The sequence below is a fragment of the Notamacropus eugenii genome, chromosome 7, assembly GCF_028372415.1.
Source record: "Notamacropus eugenii isolate mMacEug1 chromosome 7, mMacEug1.pri_v2, whole genome shotgun sequence".
Lineage (NCBI taxonomy): Eukaryota > Metazoa > Chordata > Mammalia > Diprotodontia > Macropodidae > Notamacropus > Notamacropus eugenii.
The window spans coordinates 167,197,940-167,222,781 of record NC_092878.1 but is presented as its reverse complement, the minus strand read 5'-3'; the positions used below and the strand labels follow the sequence as shown (position 1 = coordinate 167,222,781).

The 24,842-nt window shown below is 51.2% G+C and overlaps 1 protein-coding gene across 5 annotated transcripts in view; it reads right to left on the bottom strand.

The window, feature by feature from the left end:
• The window catches only part of TEX15 (testis expressed 15, meiosis and synapsis associated), a 49,893-nt gene that overhangs the window by 6,949 nt on the left and 18,102 nt on the right, over positions 1 to 24,842 (bottom strand). For 3 of the 5 annotated variants that reach the window (XM_072625486.1, XM_072625488.1, XM_072625487.1), the window contains 6 exons: positions 23,480 to 23,717; positions 22,949 to 23,095; positions 18,592 to 18,754; positions 8,109 to 15,328; positions 3,114 to 3,181; positions 873 to 1,879 (listed from right to left, as the gene is read on the bottom strand). In XM_072625486.1, coding sequence (XP_072481587.1) covers positions 873 to 1,879; positions 3,114 to 3,181; positions 8,109 to 15,328; positions 18,592 to 18,754; positions 22,949 to 23,095; positions 23,480 to 23,717 — 8,843 coding nt within the window. The remainder of the gene's footprint in view (positions 1 to 872; positions 1,880 to 3,113; positions 3,182 to 8,108; positions 15,329 to 18,591; positions 18,755 to 22,948; positions 23,096 to 23,479; positions 23,718 to 24,842) is intronic. The other 2 variants (XM_072625489.1, XM_072625490.1) reach the window with 2 other exon arrangements.

The window sequence follows — 24,842 nt, the reverse complement described above, 5'->3', positions numbered from 1 at the left end:
GGGACATTGGTCTCGGACAACCTTGTGAAGAGCTTGACGAAGGTGGAGGGACAGCAGCATTTCTAGCAGGCTGAAAGGCTCTGATGGGAGGCCTCCTGAGGAAGGACACTCTGCCTGGCTCCTGACCTTGCAGACAGGACAAGAATGGTCTGGCTCACCACGCTGACCCAACAGCAATGTTTCTTTCAATGGGGGATGGGAGGGAAGGGGGAGAGGCACTGAGACATAAAAAGAACCCAAAGCCATAGAAGCATTTTTTAAAGGGCCTAGGAGAGATCTGAACCAAGGTCCCCAGAAAACTAGTAAGCCAGAGAGCCTTGAGAGTAAGGGGACACGTGACAGTGCAGAGGCCAGATGCTGACCAGAGGCCAGTGGGGTCCCTGTGTCTCACATGTGCCTCTGAATGGAAGGTCCAGACATGGAAGGGCCGTGCATCTGGGTCCCCCTTCAGGCCCCTAAGAAAGGTGAGGCTGAGCTGTGATTAGGTCTGGGGCAGCCCTGGGGGGACCAGTCTGGAATAATGTGTGTCACCCCACCCTAGACGGTGGGGGTTCTCATTCTCCCCATTTTACATATGAGGAATCAGGGGCAGACAGAGGGATCATACAGACCAAGAATCCGAGGCCAGAGCCAAGAAGAGCAGGACCAGGGTTCCTCCCCCCTGGACGATGCTTTGGGACAGAAGCGCATGACGGGGGGCTGACTCAGTTTAGTCTAGCTGGCAGACAAAAGGACGCTGTGGGGAACCCTCCCCAGCGAGCCCTTTCCCTTCTGAGTTCTATTCATCATGACTGGGCCTGGCTGGCCAGGAGCTTACCAGCCTCTCTAACCCTTTCCAGCCCTTGGGGTGGCCCAGACCTCATGGTACTTACCACATGTGCAGGTCACTCCTGAACACAAGCCTGGGCGAGGAGGGCGGGGGTCATGTGGCAGAACCTGGCTGGCTGCACAGGGGGCAGTGGGGCACAGGAGGCATCCGTGGGAGGTGCAGAAGTTGAGCCCCTGCTCGGGCAGCAACAGCTGTCTGAGTCTGCTCCTCGGTGGGCTCCTGGGGCCCAAGCAACAGAGCAGATTGGCAGGCACATGACAGACGGGGGCCACAGCCACAGCCGCAGGGAGGGGCTGGTCTTGGTAGGACGTTATCCCGTGATGAGTTTGGGTGGCAGAGCTGCCGCTGCTGCCGCCATAGTGGTAGGTGCACCATGAAGAGTATGGGGTTTTGTAAGCATGGGGCCTCTGAGGGGTTCCCGGAGGCTGGCAATTCCAGCAGCCCCCAGAGGCTGGTACAAAGACCCCTGATAAGTCTTTGGGCTGCTGCTGCTGCTGGGAGAAGGGGCACATACTCTGGGACTCCGGAGTTGGGGGCTCAGCCCTGGGGCCTGACTGGTGGGGAATAGCAGGTCCAAGGCAGGCAGGCTGTAGGACCAAGGCTGCATGGCCCAGCGGGATCAGGTTCAGGTGCTGGACATCATCAGCACCAACCAAGTTCAAGTCCTCTACCGCAGCAGTAGAATGGTGACTGACTTCACTGCAGAAGCTGGCACATGCTGAGAAGGGTGTGGCTTGGAAGGCATCAGCTCCTGGCCTCAGAAGGGAAGCCATCTGTGGAGAGGGGGCTGGAGTGCCAGGCAGGGTCCCCTCAGAGAAGCTTCTCAGGCTCCCAAACAGGCCTCTTCCTCTCATGCCCACCGGGCTCCCCTGTGGCCCAGCTGGGCCTTGGGCAGGTGGGGGGCTGTCTTCAGGAGGGGCCTGTAGCAGAAGAGGGCCATTGAGTCCTAAAGACCCTTGCTCAGGCACATCTGGGGACCCCTTCCTGGTCTGGCTCAGACAGGGGGAGAGGCCAAGGTCTGGGAGGCCACCCCCATCTGCTGTCTTCTTCCTGGGATGAGGAAAGGGAGACCTTGAGACGGAGGGATTCACTGAGGGCCATCCTGTGCACACATACACAACCCCCCCCCCCCCATGTACAGACTATGCACACATGTAGACAGACCCAACCCACAGTACACATGTACACATACACATGTAGACGTTATATACTATCTACACACCACACACATACATGCTCTCTCTTCACACAAGTTCATACTCATGCTATACACACATATACATTCACTACACACACACACAGAGCTTGGAAGGACAGCGTTCAACAACACCAGGACATCTGGAAGAGGGGTAGGTTTGCAGAAATATCTCATGATGGGATTGGAAATGGAAGGCATAGCCTGTGTCCTGCCTGCAAATCCTGACCCCCCCACCCTGCATCAGCCCCATAGAGAAGAGGTGTGGCATGTGCTCCCCAGGCCCTGCACAGGGGTGCCAGGCTCCAGGTGACCAGTGGGGGGGTGGCACAGCTATGGGGCTTTGACTAGGATCTGCCCCATAACAGGCCCTACGGTCCACAGGATGTGGCCTGTGTCCCCTCCCTCTGTTGGTGGATCGCACGACCTTGGGGAAGGTCTAGACTCCCCAGCCCTCTTCAGGCAGCCTGGCCCACCCATCCCTGACGCTCCGCAGTGTCTGGACAAAGGGTCCTCTTTATTCTCATTCTCCAAGGAATATGCATTGTCCATGTTGGCCTGAGTCTCTGCATTAACAGAAACAGTCTTTGGAGTGAGAATCCCCCCATCATGTGACAGATGGAGTGGATGGGGGGAACTAGAGATCACCCATTCAAACCCCTTTATTTTACAGATGAGGAAACTGAGGCAAAGGGGGTGCTTGACGAACCAGGTAGGAGGAGATGCAGGTACTGAGCCCAGGCCCCCTGAGGTCAAACCCACACCCTGGGGCCTGCGTGAGGCAGATACAGAAATCAGAACCAAGGAGGGGAGACGTCACACAGTCATCGCTGGAAGAAACTGCGGAGCATTAGCCTGTGATGCCCACAGGGAACGGGATGCCCCTGGCCTCCTTGACCATGGAGGAGGTCAATAAGGGTGAAGCTAACAAGACCAAGCCACAGATTTGGGTTCTGTTTAAAAATCCCAAGAGGCCACTTGGGATGCTTGCGGGTAAGGCAGAGGAAGGCTGGATTAGAAGACCCTCTGGCACTAAGAGCTGAGAAAGTCAGAGGCCTGTCTTTATAAAGTTGGCTTTTTCGCTCGTACCTTTCATCCCAGAGGGGCTCCCCTGGCTCCCCGGTGTTCCTGACGTCCATCACATTAAGATCATTCATCTGTGGGGAAACCAGGAGACGGAAATGGAGAGGATCGCCATCTCTACGAGCTTTCGTATCAGCCCCCAATGCTCACCCCCCCCCCCCCCCAAAGTCCCTCCCACAAGCACCCTGCTCCACTGACGGGGCTGGAGCCTGCTGAGCTCTCACCTCCAAAGTGGGCTTCCCCCTCAGCTACACAAGGGCTTAACGTAGGCCAGACTGACCGAGTCACTGGCCCTTGCCCTCCACCCACAGAACCAAATTCCTCTTTGCTCCCAAATCTCTTCTTTACTCCCTTCTCTATGTACTCGAGGCTAACACAGCTTCTTGAATCTGACATCTCTTATCACCAGGCCTTTGTCCTGGCCGTGCCCTATACCAGGAACTTGTGGCTTCTGCCCAGACTCAGGGCACCCAGGCCCTTGCAGCTACTCATGCCTTTGGCTTTGCTGCTTTACCATCATCTGCTTGGTATGTGTCTTCTGTACATCTGAAATATTCACATCTCCCCCTTCCAAAGTGGGCATAGAGCAGGGGCTCTCCTCTGCATCGCCCTGCCCCCAACACTTGGCCCAGGGCCTGGCACACAGTCCATCGCTTCTTGTCTGGTAAGGTCTTTCCCAGCCAGTCTGGTGAAGTCTGGTGAAACCACAGTTTCTCAGAATTGTGGTTTTTAAACGCACAAAAGATAGAGACTTACAAAGAAAACTCATTCCAGTGAAACAGTTAACAACCAGATGCTGGAGGCCAGATTAGGACTCGTCTGAACACCTGAAGCTTGGTGCTGAAGGTACCAGTGGCCGGGCCACCCAGTGCCCTCCCTCATGGCATCCCTGCAGCAGGCACCCCAGACCCTGCCCAGGCTCGGCTTCTCAGCAGGACGCCCCGTCGGAGGACCGCTCCCTTGGGGGCAGCGACAGTCTGCAGTGGGGACAGCGTGAGCCACTGAAGTGGGAATCCACCGCCAGCACCAGCTCCACTTGTTTCCTGTTGCAGGGGGCTCTCTTTCTCTGCAGCCCCCAGGTTCACACTCTGTGGGTCACTTCCTTTTCGTTACCGCTTTACGAACTTTACTTTTTGTCATTCTAACACCTATGAAGACTGAGCATTTCCACAGACCAAAAACAACAGAAAAGACGTACATGGAGCTACAACGTCCGTTCCAAAGCCATCCTGCTTGCCTGGACTCCCCCACTGGCCCTCATCAGCCTCCCAGGGAACAGCCTCCTCTCCTTGAGACAGTCAGTGCCTCTAGTCCACTGTCCTCGGGACTCCCCACTGTGCCCGGCACTTCTAGACTCTCCCTCTTCCTACCTACCTTCTCCGTATCCCATGCTCCATTACCAACCCTACCCTCACACCAGAGCTAGGCAGCATGAACCACTAAGCGCCTACCAGAAACGGCAAACGTGTACAAAACACCATCTTTTTTCTTTCTTTTTAAAATTTGATTTTCTGTTCCAAACTCTCTCCTCCTTTCCTTCACCCCACACCAACCACAGAGACAGAAAAAGTTAAATATTCACGACATATAGAAAGTTATGCAAATGTATTCCCATGTTAGCCACATTCACATCATCTTTTTTCCTAAAGCCTCCCCTCTATAGGTTTGCGTGTACATACACATAGCATGTGGTGTGGAAATACTCTCACTCAGCTGGGGAACAGGAAGGATTTGGGGGGAATAAGAATGATCCATAGAGAGATCAGTCATAAAAAAAAACACATTCAAACCTCACGGGGTGAATCTTGAAGAAGGATTTAAAGGGGAAAAATGTATAAAAATATGTGCTTGGCACCTGGGTGACAGGGTGAAGTTTCGAGACAGATGGTCACTGGGGGTGAGGACACTCCAACCTAAGAGGAGGAGGGAAGCAAAGAGCAGGGAGAAATACGAGGTCAGTGCTTGAACTGTGAGTATTAATGGGACGAATTCACTCATGGAATGGAAGAGATGAGAAAGGGGCCTCTCACTAAGTGCCACCCAGGTGCTGAGCTCAGGCACCAGCAGAATCACGGGGAGGAGAGTCTGTAAAAGCAGGGGGCAGCGGGCATGATCCCAGAAGCAGGAACAGCAAAAAGAGGGAAACAGGGAAAGGACTTGAATGAACTAGGATCAACATCGGACACAAGTAACCCAAATAATTATAAACTGGAAGGAAAAAATAAACAGGTCCCAAGGAGAAGCAGACAGGAAAACTTTAAATTTTAGTACTTCAGGACCTCAACGCACCCCGATACGTGTACAGTACTTAGTAGACCTTGAAGTGCTGCGTAAATACTTGTCGTTATTAAGTTGTGTCAGTTGTGAGTTTTCTTGGCCAGGATACTGGAGGGATTTGCCGTTTCCTCTCCAGCTCATTTTAGAGATGAGGAAACTGAGGTAAACAGGGTGAAGTGACTTGTCCAAGGTCACACAGCTGGGAAGCGTCTGAAGCCAGATTTGAACTCAGGAAGAGGAGTCTTCCTAACTCCAGGCCTAACACTACCCTGTGGTGCCACCTGGCGGTCATATGAATACTAGCTATTATTAACACAAATCTAAAATAAAAAACAAGAAATAAATCAAGAACTTGAATAGAATTTTTAAAAAGATACGATAAATCTTTGGTGATTATTAATTCTTGAACAGAAAGAAATAGGGTCAGCTACACATGGACTTTACAAAAATCAGTTAGGGCGTAAGACTCACGAAAATGAGGAAATGTGTTAAACACAGACTTTTCTGATCAGAATGCAGTAAAAAGGTCAATCCAAAAGAGCTGGAGGTCAAAGAACAAACCGCAGGGACAACAGATAACCTCATCAGAGACAACACACACCAGACGTTGGGCATGGGGGCAAAGCAGGTCTTAGAGGAAATCTTAATCTTTAAACATGTTCCCCAACAAAAGATCAATGACCTGAGCGTGCAAAACCAGAAAAAACCCATTTTAGACCAACCTAGACACTGAAACAGAAATTAAGCAAATAGGATACTCACAAAATCTAGAACCTCATTTCACAAAGAATTAAAATTAGAGAATTTTTTTGGAAAGAATCAAAAGATAAGGACTAAAGGGGAAGCAAAATGAAAAAGAATTTACAACGAATGCAAAAAAGGAATCAGCTATTTTGCTTAATTACGTGACAATAAAACCAGCACCTTAACAGATATATGTTTACAATAATGTAAAATACCTAGGTTAAACACCAAGGAGGAGAGGGAATATGCCGTTAACGAACTCCTCGAGTGAATTAACATTTTAGGATCAAGGAGACCTTGTAAACCCTTCTGTGTTCCGTTTCTTCGGCATGTACCCCTATCTTTCCAGCCTTCTAAACGCAGTCACCTTCAAGTTCACCTCGTTCTGACCTCACCTACCTCATCAGTTGCTAAATCTTGGGGTGTGGAGGTCCCCAATACCTCTTCTTCCCTTTTGCAAGGCCATAATCCTAGCTGAAGCCCACACCACGCCCTCTCTCCCATCCTATGGCCACAGCCTCCTCCTTGGTCTCCCGGCCTCTGTGGTCTCCATACACCTACTGAAGCCCAGGGGTGACCATGTCAGTCCTGAGTTAGTCCGTACACTGGCGACTCCCTCTCGGCTCCGAAGTCCAATACCTCCAATTCCTCTGCCTGGCCTTCCCTGCCTGAATCCATCCTACATTTCCAGCACCTTCAAGTATGAGTGCGAATAATCAGTCCCTCCAAGTAGTGGCCTGTACTTGAATTCACACTTTTCAACGTCATCCTTACGTAAAAGCTGAGAACTGGTTCTCGCCTCATGGAAATGGGCGATGGTGCCTCCACATCAGGGGAGCCATAACTGACACTCATTTGGGCCTGCCTAGACATTCTCTGCCTCCACAGCACAGCACAGGAAAACCAGCCTTCTGGGAGTCCTCCCACCAGACCATCGCCCACATCCTCGCCTTGACATGGGCGTCTGAAAACGGCACGTTTACTGCAGACATATTCTACAACTCCTCCTCCGTCTCCGTGCGTCGTCGCCTGACAAACGGTAAGTAAACAGCTTGGAGGCAGGGGTGGTGCCATGTTGGCTCTTTTGCCTCCTTTATGGTGTGTGATAGTGCCACTTAGCCCACGGCGGGTCCTCAGTAATGCCTACAACAGTCACCGACATAAGGAATGCTAAACTCAACAGGACAGCTGTTAACCTGGCTTCTAGGCGACAGTCTGACTCCAAACCTAAACGCATCTCCACAGGCTGGTTCTTGACAAGCTAGGAAAGAACTGGGAAGAGGCATAAAAATGGTGGTTTTCCATTATGCCCTCCTCCTCAGTCTCACACATAACAGGCTCTGGGGCCACGGGGAACCTTAGCTGACTATGGACATGGCTGGACATGCTGAGGTGGATACTGCAGATTTAACCAAGCCCTTCACCTGACACTGGAGGAAAGAGATGGCAGGAGACTTGACTAAGGTCTCTCAGATCACCCAGTACCTTTGACCTCCTTCTCTGCATGCCCCAGAGCATCTCCCCCCTACCCTCCCCCGCCCCGGGGCCTCTGGCACAAATGAAGAGGAATGACTTCTGGTCCAGGAAGCCCAGGCTGGTCCAGGCTGGACTAATAACTCATCTTTGTGGGGCGAGAACGAAAGGCTTCCCCACTCCCCTACCTTCCCTGAGTTCTGTAGCAGCAGGCGGCAGCTAGTGCTAACTTTAAATTGTGAAAAAGAATTGCAGCCCAAGGTCACTTGTCAATTCACTTCTAGGCTGGGCATTTGAAAGCCAGATCCATATCCCTGGTGCTGCACTTGGGAGGCAATGTCAGGGGAGAGACGAGCATAGAAACGACTGAGACAAGAGACAGTGAGCAAATGCCAAGGAGAGACCCAGGACAGTAGGGAGAAACAGAGGAAGCGCAGAGGGTCTGGGGGAGAGGGAAAGGGAAGGCTTCTAAAGGACACATTGCCTGAGACCTTGGGACATTCTTACCTTTGGTTTTTTACAGCTTGGCAGGTCAGGACTTTCTAAGTGCTCTTGGCACCTTTCACAAGGGAATGGTCTTTTTTTGGAGGCAGCTAGATATTTGTGGGGTGAACTTGAAGGAGATGGAGGTTCCCTCCAATAGGGCCACAGTTTCCTGACCACCATTCCAGGAATCACCTTGGCCTCCTCCTTCCACTGCTGGTGGGCTCTCTTGGCATTGGAGAACATTTGGCAGGTGAGAAGGGAGATGTCACAAGTTCCTATTTTGGCACAGGACACCTTCAGGTACTCTATGGTCTTCATGACCTTCATGACGTGCGCCATTTTCCCCAGGTCTTTCTGGGAGGCCAAAGTCAAGTTTTTCAACAACGCGGCAAACTGGTTATAATTGTGTTCCAATTCAGAAAGGGTCATGCCATAACTTACCGATGCGGTGTAAGGCACGAGGTCAACGTAGGTGGCAATTGGCAGGGTGGCCTGCGCAAGGAGCATCTTTATTTCAGAGAGTTCTGCGAGTTCTCTGGAAAGCATCTGGAGTGCGTAAGAGGAGTTGGTCCCTTCAGAGTACTCGCAGATGACCGCAGAGTCCCCCTTCAGTTCCAGTATGGCGGCCTCCACCACCTTCCATAGGCAGGCTGCTGCATTCTCTTTGAGAAAAGAAAAGGAGGCTGTTTTCTCTTGGTTTTCTATCAGCTCCGGAAGGAGAGAGAATTCGAACCACAGCATACCCCGAAACCTTGGTTTGTCCAGCTTCTTGGCCATGACATTTTTCAGGAAGTGAATTGTTTCAGCAAGCATGACCACTTCGATGTACATCTCAACAGCCTCAGGTTTCAGGATGACTACCTGATGGCTGGGCTTCTTGACCACATCCAGCACGTTGTCTTCTGTGATCAAGACACTGTCCACAGCGGCCTCTTGCAGAATCTGGAAGCACTTCTTTAAGGCCTCGAAGTGGTCTCTGCACCTCACCATAAGTTCCTCTAATTGTTTCAGGTCAGCAGATTTGGCCTGTTCTAATACTTCTCCAAGGCAGCAAATGTCTGGGAGACAGAAGAGAGTACCACTAAACGGGAAGCCTCCCCTGCCAAGCCCCTCTCCCTTTAAGCAGCCACGATGCTCACTGGGAGCATTTCCACAAGCATCCTCAGGCCAACCCTGGGAGGCATGTTCCGCTTTACCATGGGCCTCCAGAGTCTCATAGATCTGCTGCAGTTTCTTAAAGGCACACTGGTTAAATACGAGCAAGTCTTTCTTCCCCTTCTCAGGGGAGCCGTTTTTGCCACTGGACAGGCCCCTCTCTTTCCAAACAAGACTTTTAGCGGCATCAAAGAAGATGTGCTCCAGGCCGTAGAGAGAGACCTTCACACTCACCGATTCAGAATTTTTTATAAAGTGCATCTTGGAGGAGATCATTTCCATGATGATCCAGAGATGGTCTTGTTTCCCAGGACAAGATGGAATTTTAGGGACATGGTCCGGATTACTGATCAGTTCCAAAGTGCTTTTTCTTAGCATTTCTAAATCTTCTAAATTATCTCCAAAATTAACCCCACAGGTGAATGGCGCCGAAAGGGTAAAAGCAAAGTGATTGGAGCAGTGTCTCAGGATGTCTTCACACTCCTCAATCTGTCGTTTGTATTTCAAGATCACATAGTAGGATTTTTCCTCCTTCCTGGCTTCTTCTAACAGTTTGACTAGCTGACCATGGTAGTGCTGTAACTCACTGAATGCATTGTACTTGAGCCTGTCTTGGAAAGCCGGGTAGAGACAGGACTGCTGCTGGTAGCCTTGATTCCCCTGGAGCAGCTCCCCATAGAGAGAAGCATCGTACCAGAGCAAGCTGCGGAACGTGGGCTCATTGCTCAAGAGACCTTTCTTGTTCTCGATGAACTGCATGGTCTCCATCATCATCTGGAGTTCCACCAGAGAATCCACAGCTCGAGGGCTGAGACAATGTCTACAGTTACTCCACCTGTTCCCTTCGGCCAGCAAATTCCGGGAAATCAATACGTGTTTAAAGGAACATTTTTGTTTTCTTTCAAAAGCTTCGATGAATAAAGGAAGGACAGTTTGACACATTTGGATTTGTTCCTGTAAACTCTTCAGTGTGGAGGCCTCGTCTGCTTTTTGCAGAATTCTTGACAGTTTCACAATGAGAGTCGTTGGGTCCTCTGAGGACTGACCCTCCTCTGATTCACTCGTGGGAGGGGGCTGCCGAGCAGGACCGGCCATTTGCACGGCACATGTCTTCCTGCGGGCAGAATCACCCACTGCTTCAGTCGGAGGCGCGCTGGGGCAGAGAGTTTGCTTATTGTCCACTTCCATTCTGCCCTCCTTCTCCTCAGTCGTGGCCAGCTGACGGGGAGTCTCTTTACTCGGAGAGGCCGCCACCACAGAAGTGCCATCCACGGCCTGGTCCTGTCTACCTTGCTTTTGTATCTGAACTGGAGACTTCTCAGAAGATCCTAGTAAAAGACTTGATGCTTGCACTCGCTTTTCTGACCGCTGTTCCCTTTGTACTCGTTTTGTCCGTCTTCTTTTATCTTTTCTCTTTACCTCGGATTTTTGTGATGAGGAACTCCTGGGGTTCAAAAGGAGGCCCTCAGCAGCATTTTTCTTTTTCTCAACTGGTGTGGACCCCACCAGGGCACTTTGAGAACGACTTCCTTCTTTCCGATCCCTTCTTGGAGGGCAGTTTTTGCAAGACCCCCACATTGTATCTAAAGCATCCTTTCCATCATTTTGAAGCTGTGACTGCTCCTGCCGCTGACATGGAGTGTGGGTTGCAAGACTGCCAACAGAGGACAGCCCCTTGGACAGCTTCTTGGAGTGGGGTGTCCACCATTCAGCCTCATCATTTTTAACAGAGATGCAGGGAAAATTCTGAAGCACACTCTCTCCTTCTTGGCTGGTCCAGGGAGCTGTACAACCTGAGCCCCCAACTACGTGTTCTGAAGCAGAACTTGGTTTTGGGCTTACTGCAGGTGCTAGTGACTTTTTGGCAGGAAGGTGACCTTCCAATTTGAGGGGATCTCTAGGCAACTTCAGATGATCTCTTTTAGAAATGTCAACATTGAAAAAGCGTTCTGTGCTTGACTTTAAGACAGAAATGAATAGGTCAGAATTCCCTCTGGAGTGAGTCTCACCGTCACCTTCTAAATTTGGTTGATAGGGATCGAGGGGAAGGCTCTTTTCCCCAATGTCACTTCTTTCCATTCTAGATGGAGCAGAGACAACTGCTGAGGAAGCCTCCGTGAAGGGGAGATCACCCAAGGGCCTCTCACTTCTCTCTTCAGTGTGAATGCTAGACAAGAAGATAAAGTCCAAACTCCTTTCCCTATCAGCATGATAAGAAGGGACACCTTTTGACTCTTCTTGAGGGACCTTGTGGCCAGCCTTTTTTCTTGGATCTTTCACACTGCCCTTGCTCAATGATGAGCCCCGAGACGCAGAGTGATGTGGTCTGTCAGGACTGGTGCTTCTAGGAATGCTTACATGATTTACAGAGACCTTGCTGAATGGCTCTTCAATGGAGAGTGACCTCCGGACTCCCTGGTCCCTGCTGCTGCTGCCACAGTCCTGGTAGCGTGAAGCAGAGGCCCGAGACTGAACCACTTCCAGTTCTGAAGTTCTCCTCTCTTCCCGTCTGTCATCTTTTCTCCTCTGCCAACAATGCCTCGAGTAATACCTTCTTTCCGTCAAAAAATTATAACCTTCCAAGTCACAACATTCCCATAAACTGTTGCGTATGACCTCATAGGACCTGGGCAAGGGGCTATTTCTCTTCTTTTCCCCCACTTTAGTGATGAGCTGCAAGGATCGGTGAACTCCCCTGTGAGCTTTCTTTAAGTGAAGAACGGCCCGGCCCAGTTTTCTGGACAGACGTTTGCTCTTGCATAAAGAGACTTCGCTGTAAAGAGCATCCAGAACATTTCTGATGTGCCTTTCTGACTGTGAAAAGGTCTTGATCCGTCCCTCAGATAAAGAAGAAAACTGTTCGGATGACTGGTGGTGAGTTGTTTTCCTGATTACGCCAGAAGCTTCTGGATTCCTGAAGTTTCTCCTTGGTGCAGTTTTGTCCTTTAAGGGGGCTGGTCGCTTCTTCCCTTTACTACTTTTAGGTTCCACATCCTTTACCTTTGAAGTTCTGTTATGGGCATCCCTTGACTTTGCCAATGGGTAGGTGCTTTGGTCCTTGGTGGTTTGGGAAGTATCAGCAGGTTGAGGAGACAACGTCAGGGGGTTTTCAGCTGCCTTGTGAACTGATGAGTCAGGAGGTGGGGAAACGTCCAAATTCTCTGCAAGTTCAGATGCCTCTGGACACACCTTCAGACCAAGCTCCTCCTTACCAGGGGGGTTTTTGTTCTCACAGGTAAACTGGGAAGGACTAGCCACAGGCTCTAACTCTTCCCATGCATCGATCATTTCTACCTCTGTAATCTCTGGTGAAGCACACATCAGCCCCTCGTCCTGCATTTTGAGTGGCTCCTGAGCAAGGGCAAATTCTGAATGAATGATATTTGTAATCTGAATTTGTAAATCAGGAACCATCATGGGATTTAGGAGCTTCCTGTGGTTTTTCTGGGTGTAAGAAAAAATACAACTGCTTTCCTTACGCAAACACTGGCTTCTGTCCTTCTGTGGCAAACTGCTTTGGGAACCCACTAACTGCCTCCAGTTGCTTCCAAATAGATTTTCCCAGTCGATACGAGATTCCAGCAGCTGGTACACAGAGTTCATCTCATCAGCAGACAGATTGCCACAGGTGGCTGTGGTTTGTCGCAGGAAAGGCTCCTTATACTGTTCGCACTCCACTTCAATCTCGTTGTCAAAATGCAGCTCCTGAGGAAACAGCAACTTCTGGTCCTCGCTACCTGCGGGCTGTTCACAGTCGACACTGGGTCTGCCGTAGTCCATGTCAGTTTCGTCTTCCCCCAATACGTTCCTCCTCCATGTTCCAGACCTGGGGCTCTGGCCAGCTTGTGCTAGTCCCACGCATTTGCCTTGGTTGTCTTCATACTCAGAACTGAACCCTGGCATCCCAGCAGCAGGGATCGGCACGCTGGTCCCAGAGTGGCTGCGCACGTGGGCTGCACAGGGATCCGTGGCCTCAGACAACGTGGTTGTGGAAGCCTGTGGCATCAGCTTCCTTTCACCACTGGGAGGGATCCCTCCTTGATTCCCAGGGGTAAGTCTGTCTTCATTTTTGACCAAGGCAGTTTCTGTAGACACGTAGCTTTTTTTCCAGGCTAAGTTAAATCTGGAAGAAAACTTTTCAGAATACATTACTGACGATCTGCTCAAATCCTTCCTTTCTCTCCCATCACCGACAATGGTAGTGCAGTTCTTGTTCATATAAACAACTTGCTTCTCATCTACATAAACGTCTTCCATTCTGTTCTTTTGTTCAAAAGGACTTTGTCTTCTCTCTCTCTCAGGATGTGGGCCATCACTGTCTTTACTCCCAAATTCTTGGTCTCGAAAATAAACATTCAGATTAGGAGAAAAGGTATCATCCTTCCCAAATGCTGGGTCACAGAATATAGGACAATCTTGACTCCTGTCTCCCTGTTCAACAAGACAGGCATTCAGTCTGCAATCTTTATGTAGGCCAGTTGGGGACATTGGCTCATTTTCATTTTCCCCACGAACAACCGGATATTTCCCATTCCCATTTCTGGGCACCTTGAAATGGGGTACTTTAGTGTTAAGTGACAAATTAATCAAGTCATCAGGCTTTTGTTTGGTGTGAACAATGATGTCCATATTCTGGGAAGCATCAACCTTCATATCAATGGGTATCAGATGCAGCCTTCCTGTTTTCAATTCTGTTCCATTTGGAGATTTGGAAAAATATTTATCAATGTACATTTTTTCACACCTCAACCAATCTTTGACGCAATTTTTTGAAGGCTTCTGTGCACTTGCAAGATGGCGACTGTTTTCTGCTTTACCAGGTATGTGTTTGAGGTCTACCTTCCTTTCTTTCTCTGCAGGTGATGAGGAGGGTGGCCCCTGGCTCCGAGGCTTTTTATAAGCACTACCATCTTGGGAGGATAAATTCCAAGTCTTATGCCTCTCACGGGGAAGATCAAGATTTCTCAAGTCGCTCCTCCTTTCTCTGTGAGCAGAGCCATAACCATCTTTTGTCTTGGAGTCCTCCTTTTTTCCTTGTTTGGAATAGGTTTCTGTGTCAGTGTTCAGGTCTTTCACAGCTTGAGTATCCTGAATGAACTGATTCCTGGTCTCTTGCTGAGCTGGGGGAGGTTCGGGAGGAGGTGATCGAAGCCTTTCAGGCACAATTTGGAAGTCAAGAGGCTGTAATTTCCAGACTTTAGGGTTACTAAGCCTCTCCGGACTGGCATCCGTTGACATGCCCTTTGTAGCAAAGTGACTCACGTCTGAGATGTACTTTCCCTTGGCTTGTTTCTTAACTGGCAGAAGCGTCCTGTTCGTCTGACTTGTGCTAGGCATTTCACTATTGCTGTATCCCTGGTACTTACACTCTGGAATGACTTCCTGGTAAGCATGGGCAAGAGCAGCCTGCCAATCACTATTATCTGGGTCTTCTGCATCCTCCATGATCACCTCGTCTATAGCTCCATAGTCACAGTGCTGATAGAACATGCCCTCAGGACAAGGGCTGAGCTCCATGGGCTCACTAGGGACAGATCCGGAGGGGAGGGCAGCTTCTGAATCAGGGCATTCCAAGAGCAAATTCTCTCCAGAGCCTGCCTCAGGGTTTGCTTGGTCATGGAATCCGGCTCTTCTCAGCAGCCGAGGGTCCTTAATGAGCTTGGAGGTTGTCACGGTACTGGCACCAGTGCTGTTAGGAAGAGCGACGGTGGCAGAAAGGCTAGTGAGGAATTTTTCGAGGTAATTAAAGTTTACCACCAGGTCACCATTCCCACTCGGAGTGGCATCCACACTGGGTGGGACAGGTGAGTTAGTCTCGGTTGTTTGCACTTGAGACAGGTTCTGGCTTTCTTCTAAATTATGCTCGGTCTGGCTATCAACGGGGTCAGCAAAGAAGCTACCGTTCTGTCCACTTCCACAGGGAGAGGATCTATCGGTGACCAAAGGATTCATCTCTGCTGTACAACAGCAGCTGTCCTGGGCCGAGGAATCTGTGGGCTTTGGGAAATGCTCATAGATGACTGTGGCATCTTTTCCCTTCCCAATTCTTTTGGCAACGGTACAGTTATTCAGGGAGTCTCTTTTTTCTGTGGAGAATTAAAAAGAGAAAAAAGAAACGTGAGTGAAAGTTGTTTTCCTGCAATTGATGGGCATGAAGTTGGGTGAAAATCTATGAACGAGACAAAGTTTTGAAGGCTGGAAAGGATTCTGGAAGTCATCTTCTCCAAGTACTTGCTATTAGAGATGAGGCATTAACCACATCTTTTATCTGGCAATCTCTCATTCAGCCCTTCCTCCTGGTGTTTTCACTGGCTGTCTCCCTGTGCCTGGAGTCCACTCGCTCCTCATCTTGAGCTCTGAGCTCCCCCTAGCAACCTTCAAGACTCACTTCAAACACTGCTTTCTGCTGAGGGGGGCCCTTCCCCTTTCCCCACCTGCTCGAGAACTCCCTCTGAGAATCCCTGTCGTCAACTTTTTATCTTCTCTGCCTGTGTGTGTAAACATACATATACATGCATGAAAATATATTTACTGTCCTTTTTTTTGCTTTTTTTGCCTGGAGTCTCCCTTTAGAATGAAAACAGAAACCATGTTTTCACTTTTCTTTGGATCCCCAAGACTTACACAGCACCTGGCATAAAGTGAGCGTTCAGTGCAAGTGTTGAATGTCCAATGTCAAATCTTTAGTGGCGAAGGGTATTGTGGAGAAACTTTTGATGGTTCTCTAGCATTGCAAAGCCGGGGGGTAAAAAGCTGCCAAAACCAATACAATCTGAGTTCAAGTCCCATCTTTCATGCATCCTGGGCCTAGGTGACATGGGGCAAGGCGCTTAACCTGCCACTCTACTGGCAGACAGAGGGAGTTTTCCCACACCAATATCCCCATGTGGAGCTGCCTGGAGTTTTGCTGATATGACCAAGCATTTCTAAATGAGAAAAGAGAAGGCCAGCATCGATCTCATCTACCTGCAAACTTGGCACTCTCATTAAAGAAAGAGTGAGTAAACACCTGAGAAGTAAACCAGAGATTCCAAAGAGCTAAGCAGGCCTTCAAGGCAACAAGATAGTTCAGGAAGACCTGAGTTCAAATCTGGCCTCAAACATCCTCTAGCTGTGTGACCCTGGGCAAGTCCCTCAACCTCTGTTATCTGTTAGCCTTAATCCACTGGAGCAGGAAATGGCCAGCTCCTTGGGTGTCTTTGAAAAACCCCACATGGGGTCGTGGAAAGCAGGACATGACTGAACAACAACTTGGCCTCATCCTGAACAGGTCACACCAGGATAACTTCACTTCCCTCAGTAATGGGGTATCTAGACTGCAGAGAGCCAACGGAATGCCAACGGGCCACACACAGATGGATTCAGATCTAATGGGGATAGCTCAACTCAGAGCAGGCATACATGGTTCAAGGTCAGGGTGGCAGGGGTCTCCAGGGAGGGCCCCAGGCATCTGTGCCTCGCCTTGGGCTACTGAACATTTGGACCGATCACTTCCAGAAAGGCTCATCAAATCTGCAAGTGAGACAAAGTGGGAAGGGACAGCTAACTGCTAGAGGACTTAGTTAGCAAGAAGTTCCTGACAGGTTAGAACACTGGGCTGGAACTTTGAAGTTGGAATTCAACAGTGACAGACGTAAAGTCATACATTTAGGTACCCCTAAAAAAATATTTCAAAGTTTTAAATGCATAATTATACTACAGATGTTCAGAAAAGGATCTGGGGTTCTTAAGGAACCATCCTGATAAGCCTTCACACAGATTCCTGGTCCTGCCTGGGCATCCCAGTTCAAGAAGGACAGATAAACCAGAGAAGTTCCTGAAAAAAGGCCAAGTAGAATTGAGAGGACCCTTGAGTCCAAAGCAAAGGAGGCGCAGGTGAAGGAACAGTTCCACACATGACTTGTTCAGCCTCAGGGAGGACCCGGGAACTGAAGAGCTATGGTGTGAACAAGGGATTTGCTTTGTCCTGCTGTTACCCCTCCCTCGTCCTCCCATGCGAGGTGCTCCAAAGGAGAGCAGGCTGCCCAGAGAGGGGGCAGCTCCTCCCTCCTTGGGCATGTTCTGGCAGAGGCTGCGAGACCCCCCTTCCTTGTCTATCAGCTCTATTCTATGGGATTCCTGCCAGGGTGGAGGGTTGTTGGATGAGGCCTTAGAAGGCCTCCCCCTACTCTCAAATTCTATGCCTGTAGGGGTACCAGGTGCCACTCAGGAAGACCAAAAGCACTGAATGCACCCCAATCAGTCAATCAACAAACATCTCCACGCCACGCACTGGGTTAGGTGCTGCAGATACAATGACAAAAATGATACAGGTCCAGCCCTCAAGGGAGAATGATGCATGTGTAATGAGGAAATGAAAAATACAGAATTACAAACTAATTATTTGGGGAGAAAGAGCATTCTAGTTAGGGAATTAGAAAAGCCCTCGTATAGGAAACAGGGCTTAAATTAAGCCACAACGGGAACTAAGGAATCTGAAAAGAGGTGAGGAGAGAGAGCACACTCGGCGAGGGGGGGGAGGGGAGGGAGGGGAGGGACACAGCTAAGGTAAAAGCATGGCGGTGGGAGCATCCATAATGGAACTACTCTATTTTAACTCTACCAGGCCAGGAATTGAAGGTTGCTGCTCTCTCCTCTGCCATGCAGTAAACGAAGACCATCCTGTCCTGGAGGCGACAACCACATCGCACAAAGGTCCTCCACAACGAGAGGACGCGGAGAAAAGTGCCAAGGCCATGTGATCACTACTTTGTAAATGGCTGCCATCTTCTCGCTGTAATGTTTTTATGGGACAGTCTATCCTGGGGAGAGAGGGGAATCTTGTGGCCTCGAGGCCACAGGTGGCCCTCTGAGTCCTTGAGTGTGGACTTTTGACCGAGTCCAAGTTTTGCAGAACACGTCTTTTTATAAAGAGGAATTTGTTCTGTGAAGTTTGGATTCAGTCCAAGGGCTGCACTTAAGCACCTAGAGGGACACCTGTGGTCTTGAGGCTGCAGGGTCCCCAACCCTGGACTCTATCCTGAATTCTTGGACAGCCTTCAGAAAGACCAACTAAGCGGCTCAGGCAGAGCCGGAGGCAACGCCGGCCTTGGAAATGGGCTCAGGCCACTGGTCCAGGCAGGACTGCGGGTCCAAAAGTAACGGAGAAAACACCAATGATGGGCATCATGGGAACATTTTACAGCCCAAGCACCCATGAGATCCCAGGGACTTACAGCCTTACGGGTTTGGCTTATTTGTAAACAGAATCTGACTCAGACAAAGCCCCACCCTCCCAGCTCCTGCCTCAGGCAAGGCACCCCAAGGCTCGTGGCCAGTGGTGAGGGGAAAGGCAACCAGTGGTGCTTACCTGGCCACTTGGAAAATCCCGCGGAGAGAAACCGCAAGGATGTGAGAGTTGGCCCGCTCTCTGCTCTCTGACCCAGGAATCGGACCGTCACGGTGGCATAGGGGAGGCACTGCCGGGGCTTGTCCACGGGCTTTGAAAGCGTGTCGTATTCGTACAGATACACCTGTAAGAGATGGAGCAGAGAAAAATGAAGCCCGAGACGCAGGGGCTGCGTGTGGCCGAGATCCCCAGGGAGAGCAGAATGTCCTAAGCGGCTCGAAGGCCTGCAAAACACCTGTAAGCCCCCTTCTCCAGATGGGGAAACTGAGGTGCCCAGTGTCACAGCCAGGCAGTGTCTCACAGATCTCACTGATGCCAGGGTCACCTGGCATGTCAGATCTCACAGATGCCAGGGTCATCCCCTATTCTCCACTGAACGCCCATCTTTGCCTGTGTAGACTCTAGATGCATCCACTTCGACACCTTCCCAGCCTCTACTCCAACCCCCAACAAAAAAATGCTGCTTGTACCCTGCCGCCCCATACACCGGGATCTTTATCAGGCTTGGTGTCTTGGATGAGGTCCCAATTACGGGGAAGACACGGGGCTGTCTTGTTTCAGTCTCCCTGATGGCAATGGCAGCTGTGCGGATGCCGAAGGCAGAGACCCAAGAAAGCCCCTTCCCACGTTTCAGTCTGCCTCCCGGTTGCCTAGGAAACGAGCTGCCCACAGCTCACTACGTAAGAGGAGAGTGCTGCTCCATGCCTGGTCGTGATGCAGTGGCCACCAAGTCACCAGGGGAGATGCCCCAAGGTGCTGGGGCAGATGCAGCGGGGACACCAGCTGAGGCCGCATCCCGGGCACCTCGCATCTCACCTCCTCCGACTCTAGGTCGCTCTCTGAGGCGAGAGACTGACCCCACCGGGAGCCCAGGACCCCTGACAATGCCTGCAGACACCTGCTTTTATAGACTTGGATTCTGCACAAAAGCTGGGGTGGGGTACAAAAGGAGGGAAGGAAAGAAAAGAGGAAAGAAAGGTGGGAGGGAGGATGCAAGGAAGAAAGAAAAGGGGCAGGGAGGGAGCGAGGAAGCAGCCCCTGTGCAGGACCCACCGAGGATCACCTCTGATGTCACAATAACCCCCCAGGGGAGGTGCTGGCTGGATCTCCTCTCCATTCTTCTTCTATGTCAGGGGCCTGGGAAGGTGTGGAGGCAGGGGAAGGAGGAAGGAAGGAAGGAAGGGGGATGGCCAGGCCGCCGGCGGCTGTACTCAGTTCTCTTGGGCCGGGCCCAGACTACACCAGCTGCCGCACTCAGCTGTGGGTGAAGGGTCCGGGAGCGCGGCCAGGGCTGCCTGTTTCTCCTTCAAATAAAACTCTGGCCTTTGATCTCGAGGGCAGGTTCCCAGGAACTGGGAAGGTCATAGGAAAACCAACTGCCTCCGCGGCTTCAGGGGTCCCTCTGCCCGCAGACGGTAACCCTAAATGCGCTCCTCCAGGCTCGATGCCGCCCCCCGGGATCTCATCAGCTTCCACCCAAATCTTCTCTGTTTTTATGCTCTGTTTCCACTGAAGGCGACCCCGCCCTAGGCACAAAGTCTTGGAAAGGTGCAGTCCTGCAGACTTCAGTCAGTGGCTGTATTTCGCCCACTCTCGGTCTCTCCCCACCCATATGCACACACAGGTAAGTCTGGGTCCATGTGCACCAGGCACGGGTGGTCCATGCACATCATCCTTGCCAGCTAGGCACACGCTCACCAGGAGCACAGGGCAGTGCACACACAAGCCCATCTTCAGCGTCTCCCAGAAGTCACCTACAGCTCATCTGGATGAGTTTTTCCTCCAGGAGCTGCTTTGCTGGGGAAGCTCCTGAACCTGCTTTTTATCACACATTTCAATGGGACTGGCTGCACTCCCCATCCTCTGTATCGATGCCAGGCATTGGCAAGCCTGCAGCTGCAGCAGCCTCAGGCAGAACTAACCGAGAGAAGGCTGAGGGGCCCCTCCTTCCCTGCTGGCTTGGTTCCCTTCTCTGCAAAGATTGCCGTTTGCTGATCACCACCAGACCGGATGGGAGTGCCAGGACGGGGTAGGCTGTGCCTCTCCTGCCAGAGCGGCGCAGGGGCCTGGGCTTCCACCCGCCCAATGTGGGGACCTGCTCTGCTCATGTCTGTGTGCTTCAAGGGGGAAGGGGCTTTTCAGAGGGGTGCTGTCACAAAAGGACTTCTTTTTTCCACACAGAGAAGAGATCCCAGGGCAGCAGGACAGCTCCGCAAACTGCCGAGTGAGGACAAGCCGGCCTGGCCCGAGGAGAGACGCAGACTCCTGGACGATCCGTTCTTTTGCTCTAACATTCATTTTCCTGGGCATTGTCACAACCTAAATAAAACTACCTTTTAGAAAACCTCTTTCATTTTATAGTAATTGGCATTTAATATTTTTGTAAATAATCCTCCACCTCTTCTTAATTTTTGGTTCTGCTGGCTAATTAAAAGAAACGATTATTTATCTTGGTTTTGATGGCTAATGGGGCAATTAGGTGGCACAGTGGGGGAGGACCCGAGTTCAAATCCAGCCTCCAATCCTTACTAGCTAGTGACCCTGGGCAAGTCACTTCATCCTGCTTGCCTCAGTTTCCTCACCTGTAAAATGAGCTGGAGAAATGGCAAACCCCTCCAGTATCTTAACCTCAGATGAGGTCCCAAGAGTCAGACATGACAAAATTGACAAGCTTGTCGGCTAACGATAACGGTAACTTGCATTTCTAGATGGTGTTCAAGGTACGCCAAACAGTTTGCAAATGGGATCTTGCTCCATCCTCCTATGAGTCATGGGGTGGGGGTCACAATTATCCCCATGAGGACGCCGAGGTGACCTGGCGTGGGCTGCCAGGGGCAGCAGAATTTGAACCCAGGCCTTTTCTGATCCCATGTCTGGTGCTGGAAAGCTGGAATCACAATGCTTCTGATGCCTCCTGGGGGGGGAGATACTGCCTGCTTCACTTCCTATTCCATCCTGCGATCTCCACCCTACTCTTGGGGACCACAAGAGCTCCATGTTTCTCAGCTCTCAGCAGCCTTCAAAGACACAGCTTCTAATTCCCACCTCTCCTGAATTTCTACTTCATCCAGATTTTCTTGAATTTTAGGTCCTTTTGGGCTGATTGGTGGATTTGCAGTTGTTAAAACTCCATGGTGAGATTTGTTCATGCATATTTGCAGAGAAAGAATTCTCCCTCAAGGAAAAGGGCTGGGGCTGCCCCCCAGAAGTGTGGGACCTTTGTTGTTGACCTGCCTACCCCAAGGATGACAAGGGTGGCCTAGGCAGGGCTCCCAAAGTCACCAACAGCTCTGCCTTTCCCCAGGCAGCTCCGCAGGCATATGTCAGCTACCGGGGGCATACTGGTCAGAGGCAGCCAGGCCACAAGGCCATGGGACCAGGGCTGCCATCACTGACTGCACAGCGGGCCTCACAGGGATAAATCACCTGAATGAGGAAGGTGAAGACTACAGTCTTTATGCTCCAGAACTAATTAAATTAAAACCCCATGCTGGGAGGAATGGGGAGGGGGCTTCCGATGAGTGGAGTTGGTAAAAGAAGCTAGTTTCTGCGTCTGAAGCCAAGGCTTGGCCTCTTCATGGCACCAACTCGCACCCAGAGCTGGGTTCAAGTCTCATTCAGATCTCCACTAGTGGTGTGAGCCTTGGCAAGTGAGGATAATGAGGACAGAGAACTTGCATTAAGCACCTACTGCGTGCCAGGCCCCGGGTTATGTCCTTTACAAAGATGACCTCACCAGATCCTCATAATGACCCTTGCAGTTGTTAAAACTCCAGGGAGGGAGTTTTATATTTTGCAGAGGAAGGAACTAAAGCAAAGCAGGGGAAAGGGCCAGGGTCCCCAGCTAGCAAATGTCTGAGACTGGATCTGAACCAACTTTAGGCCCAGTACTCTGTGCACTGTGGTGCCCTCTTACTGCCTCAGTTTCCTTACTGTGCAGTTTATTCATTTGGGGGGTTTTTTGGAATTAAAGCAACAGGCTGGCTGAACTGACCTCCCCAACCATCCCACCTCTGACTTCAGGGGGAACACTCCAAGCAAATCAAGGTCACTGGGCACCAGCCTTGGTGCCAGGAGGCCTCAAAATCAAATCCAGCCTCAGACACTTATTAGTGGTGTAACTTTGGGCAAGCTCCAAACTGTGCCTCAGTTTCCTCCCCTGTTCAGGAGGCTTGTTGTGTGCATTGGACGAGAGAGCATTATTTGTATCAAGTGTGGCAAACTTTGAGGCACCGGATTGTTGCCACCACCATGATGACTGAAGGGGCAACGCAGCTTTGGAAGCAGCCCTAGATCAGGGCAGGCAAGGAGGACATACCGCGGAGCCACAGGCCTGCTGCTCGATGGGGTCTTTGGGCGTCGGAGCAAGTCGCGACATGTGGCAGTCAAAGTTGGGCGAAGGGTCCAGACACTCTTTGCTCTTGTCCACCACTGGCTGGATTTTCTTCACCTTTCCATAGAGAACCTGAGGGAGGGAGGGAGTGGGAGTGGGAGTTAGTGGGCCCTCCACGCCCAGGTGGAGCAGAGAGACGGAGGAGGGCTGAGGGAGATGATCTCAGAGGAGAACACGGACCACACACAGGGGGCAATGCCCACGTGTGCTCTCTATCTCTCACCTCTGAGCATTTGCACGGGCTGTGCCCTGTGCCGAGAGTACATTCCCTCTCTTCTCCCCTCCAACATGAGAGCTTTACTCATGTTCCTAGTTCTTAGTGTCTTCCCCACTGTGAGAAATCATCACTCACTTTGTGAATCTTTGGAAGGCAAGGACCCTCCTCCTCCTGCCCTGTAGTGGTGAGCTTGGTCCTCAGAAGGCACCTGGGTGAACAGCCCCAAGGACCTTGCCTACCTTGAAAATCATGAGGTTGTCCACGTGGTGCTTCCTGCTTCGTGCGTAGCTCAGGGCAACGTCGGTGTGCCTGAACAAGTAGACACCCAGCAGCGGATTGCCGAGCGCCTTCATGGTAGACTCGCGGGTGCACAGTCCATTCTGGTATATCCGGGACATGGCACTATGGGACAGCGCCAAGAAGCAGTAATGCTCCTCCAGGTCGCAGCCTCGCCGGCTCTGTTCCCGCATCTCCGTCCTACGAGGAAGCACTGCGGGTCAGTGGGAGCTGGGCTGTGGGCTTGGGGGCATCGTGCAGGGTCCCCGACCAAGCCAGGAGCTAGGACAGCCATGACCAGAGGATGCTCAGCACCCCCGTCTCCATCACTGGACCCCCTGGGTCCTCATCCCTCATCTGTAAAACCAGTGTGGGGGGCCGCCGTGTGAAGACCCTAGCACCCTCAGTTTTCTCAGCTCTCAGGACTCAGTTCCCTCCTCTATAACATGAAGGCATCAGACTCAGGGGAAAGTGAAGGGCCTGTCTTTGGCCCCAGTAGTCGGTGAGACCCTCTGAGCTTCCTTCACAGCAGCTGACCACAGGATGAATCCTGTCAATCCGGGTCTACAGGGCAGAGGCGACGCCCTTTCTCTGCCATGCTGATATCAGATCAGGGATGCTTAACCAGAGACCAGAAACACAGATGTGGGAGGCCTAAGACTGGAGGGGAAAACTGTGGCAGTCTTACTTCCCTGGAACTGGCTTCCTTTGGGATCCTGTGAATTTTAGTGCATGCTTTTATAAACACAATTCTAAGAAGGGGTCCCTAGGTGTCCCTGAGGGCCACCAAAAGGGGGACACATGAGGTAAAAACCTTCATCCTCCAGAACCACCTAGAGCCCTAAGGAGTACCTGCTCAGGGTCACCGGGATGGAGTCAGGTCTCCATAGCTCTGACAGCAATCCCACCCTTCCAGGACAAGGCTGCAGGATAAGGGGGATCACATGGGAGGCTAGAATTTCACAAGCCCTGAACAGGTGAGAAGTCAAGGATGGAGACCCATTTGGGGAAAGGTGGCCCCCCATGTCAAGGCAGGCAGATGTACTCCCAAAGAGAAGGTTCAGATACCCTCCCGGGGACACCCCAAGCAAGGGAGAGAGGAAAAGATCCAGAAAAAGAGACTGGAAAAACCCAGGAAGGTGGACCATCCTGAATGAGGCTGGTTCATAGGGAGCTTCGGGGTGGCGGGATGGGGGAAGAGAGTCAAGAGGAGGAGGAGGAGCAGAGACCTGAGACCTGAGCAGGAAGGCCACTGCCCATCTTGAAGAAAGGTGCGGTCACTGGTAGAGGGGACAGTGCGAGGCTCTTCTCTCTAAATGGGGACTG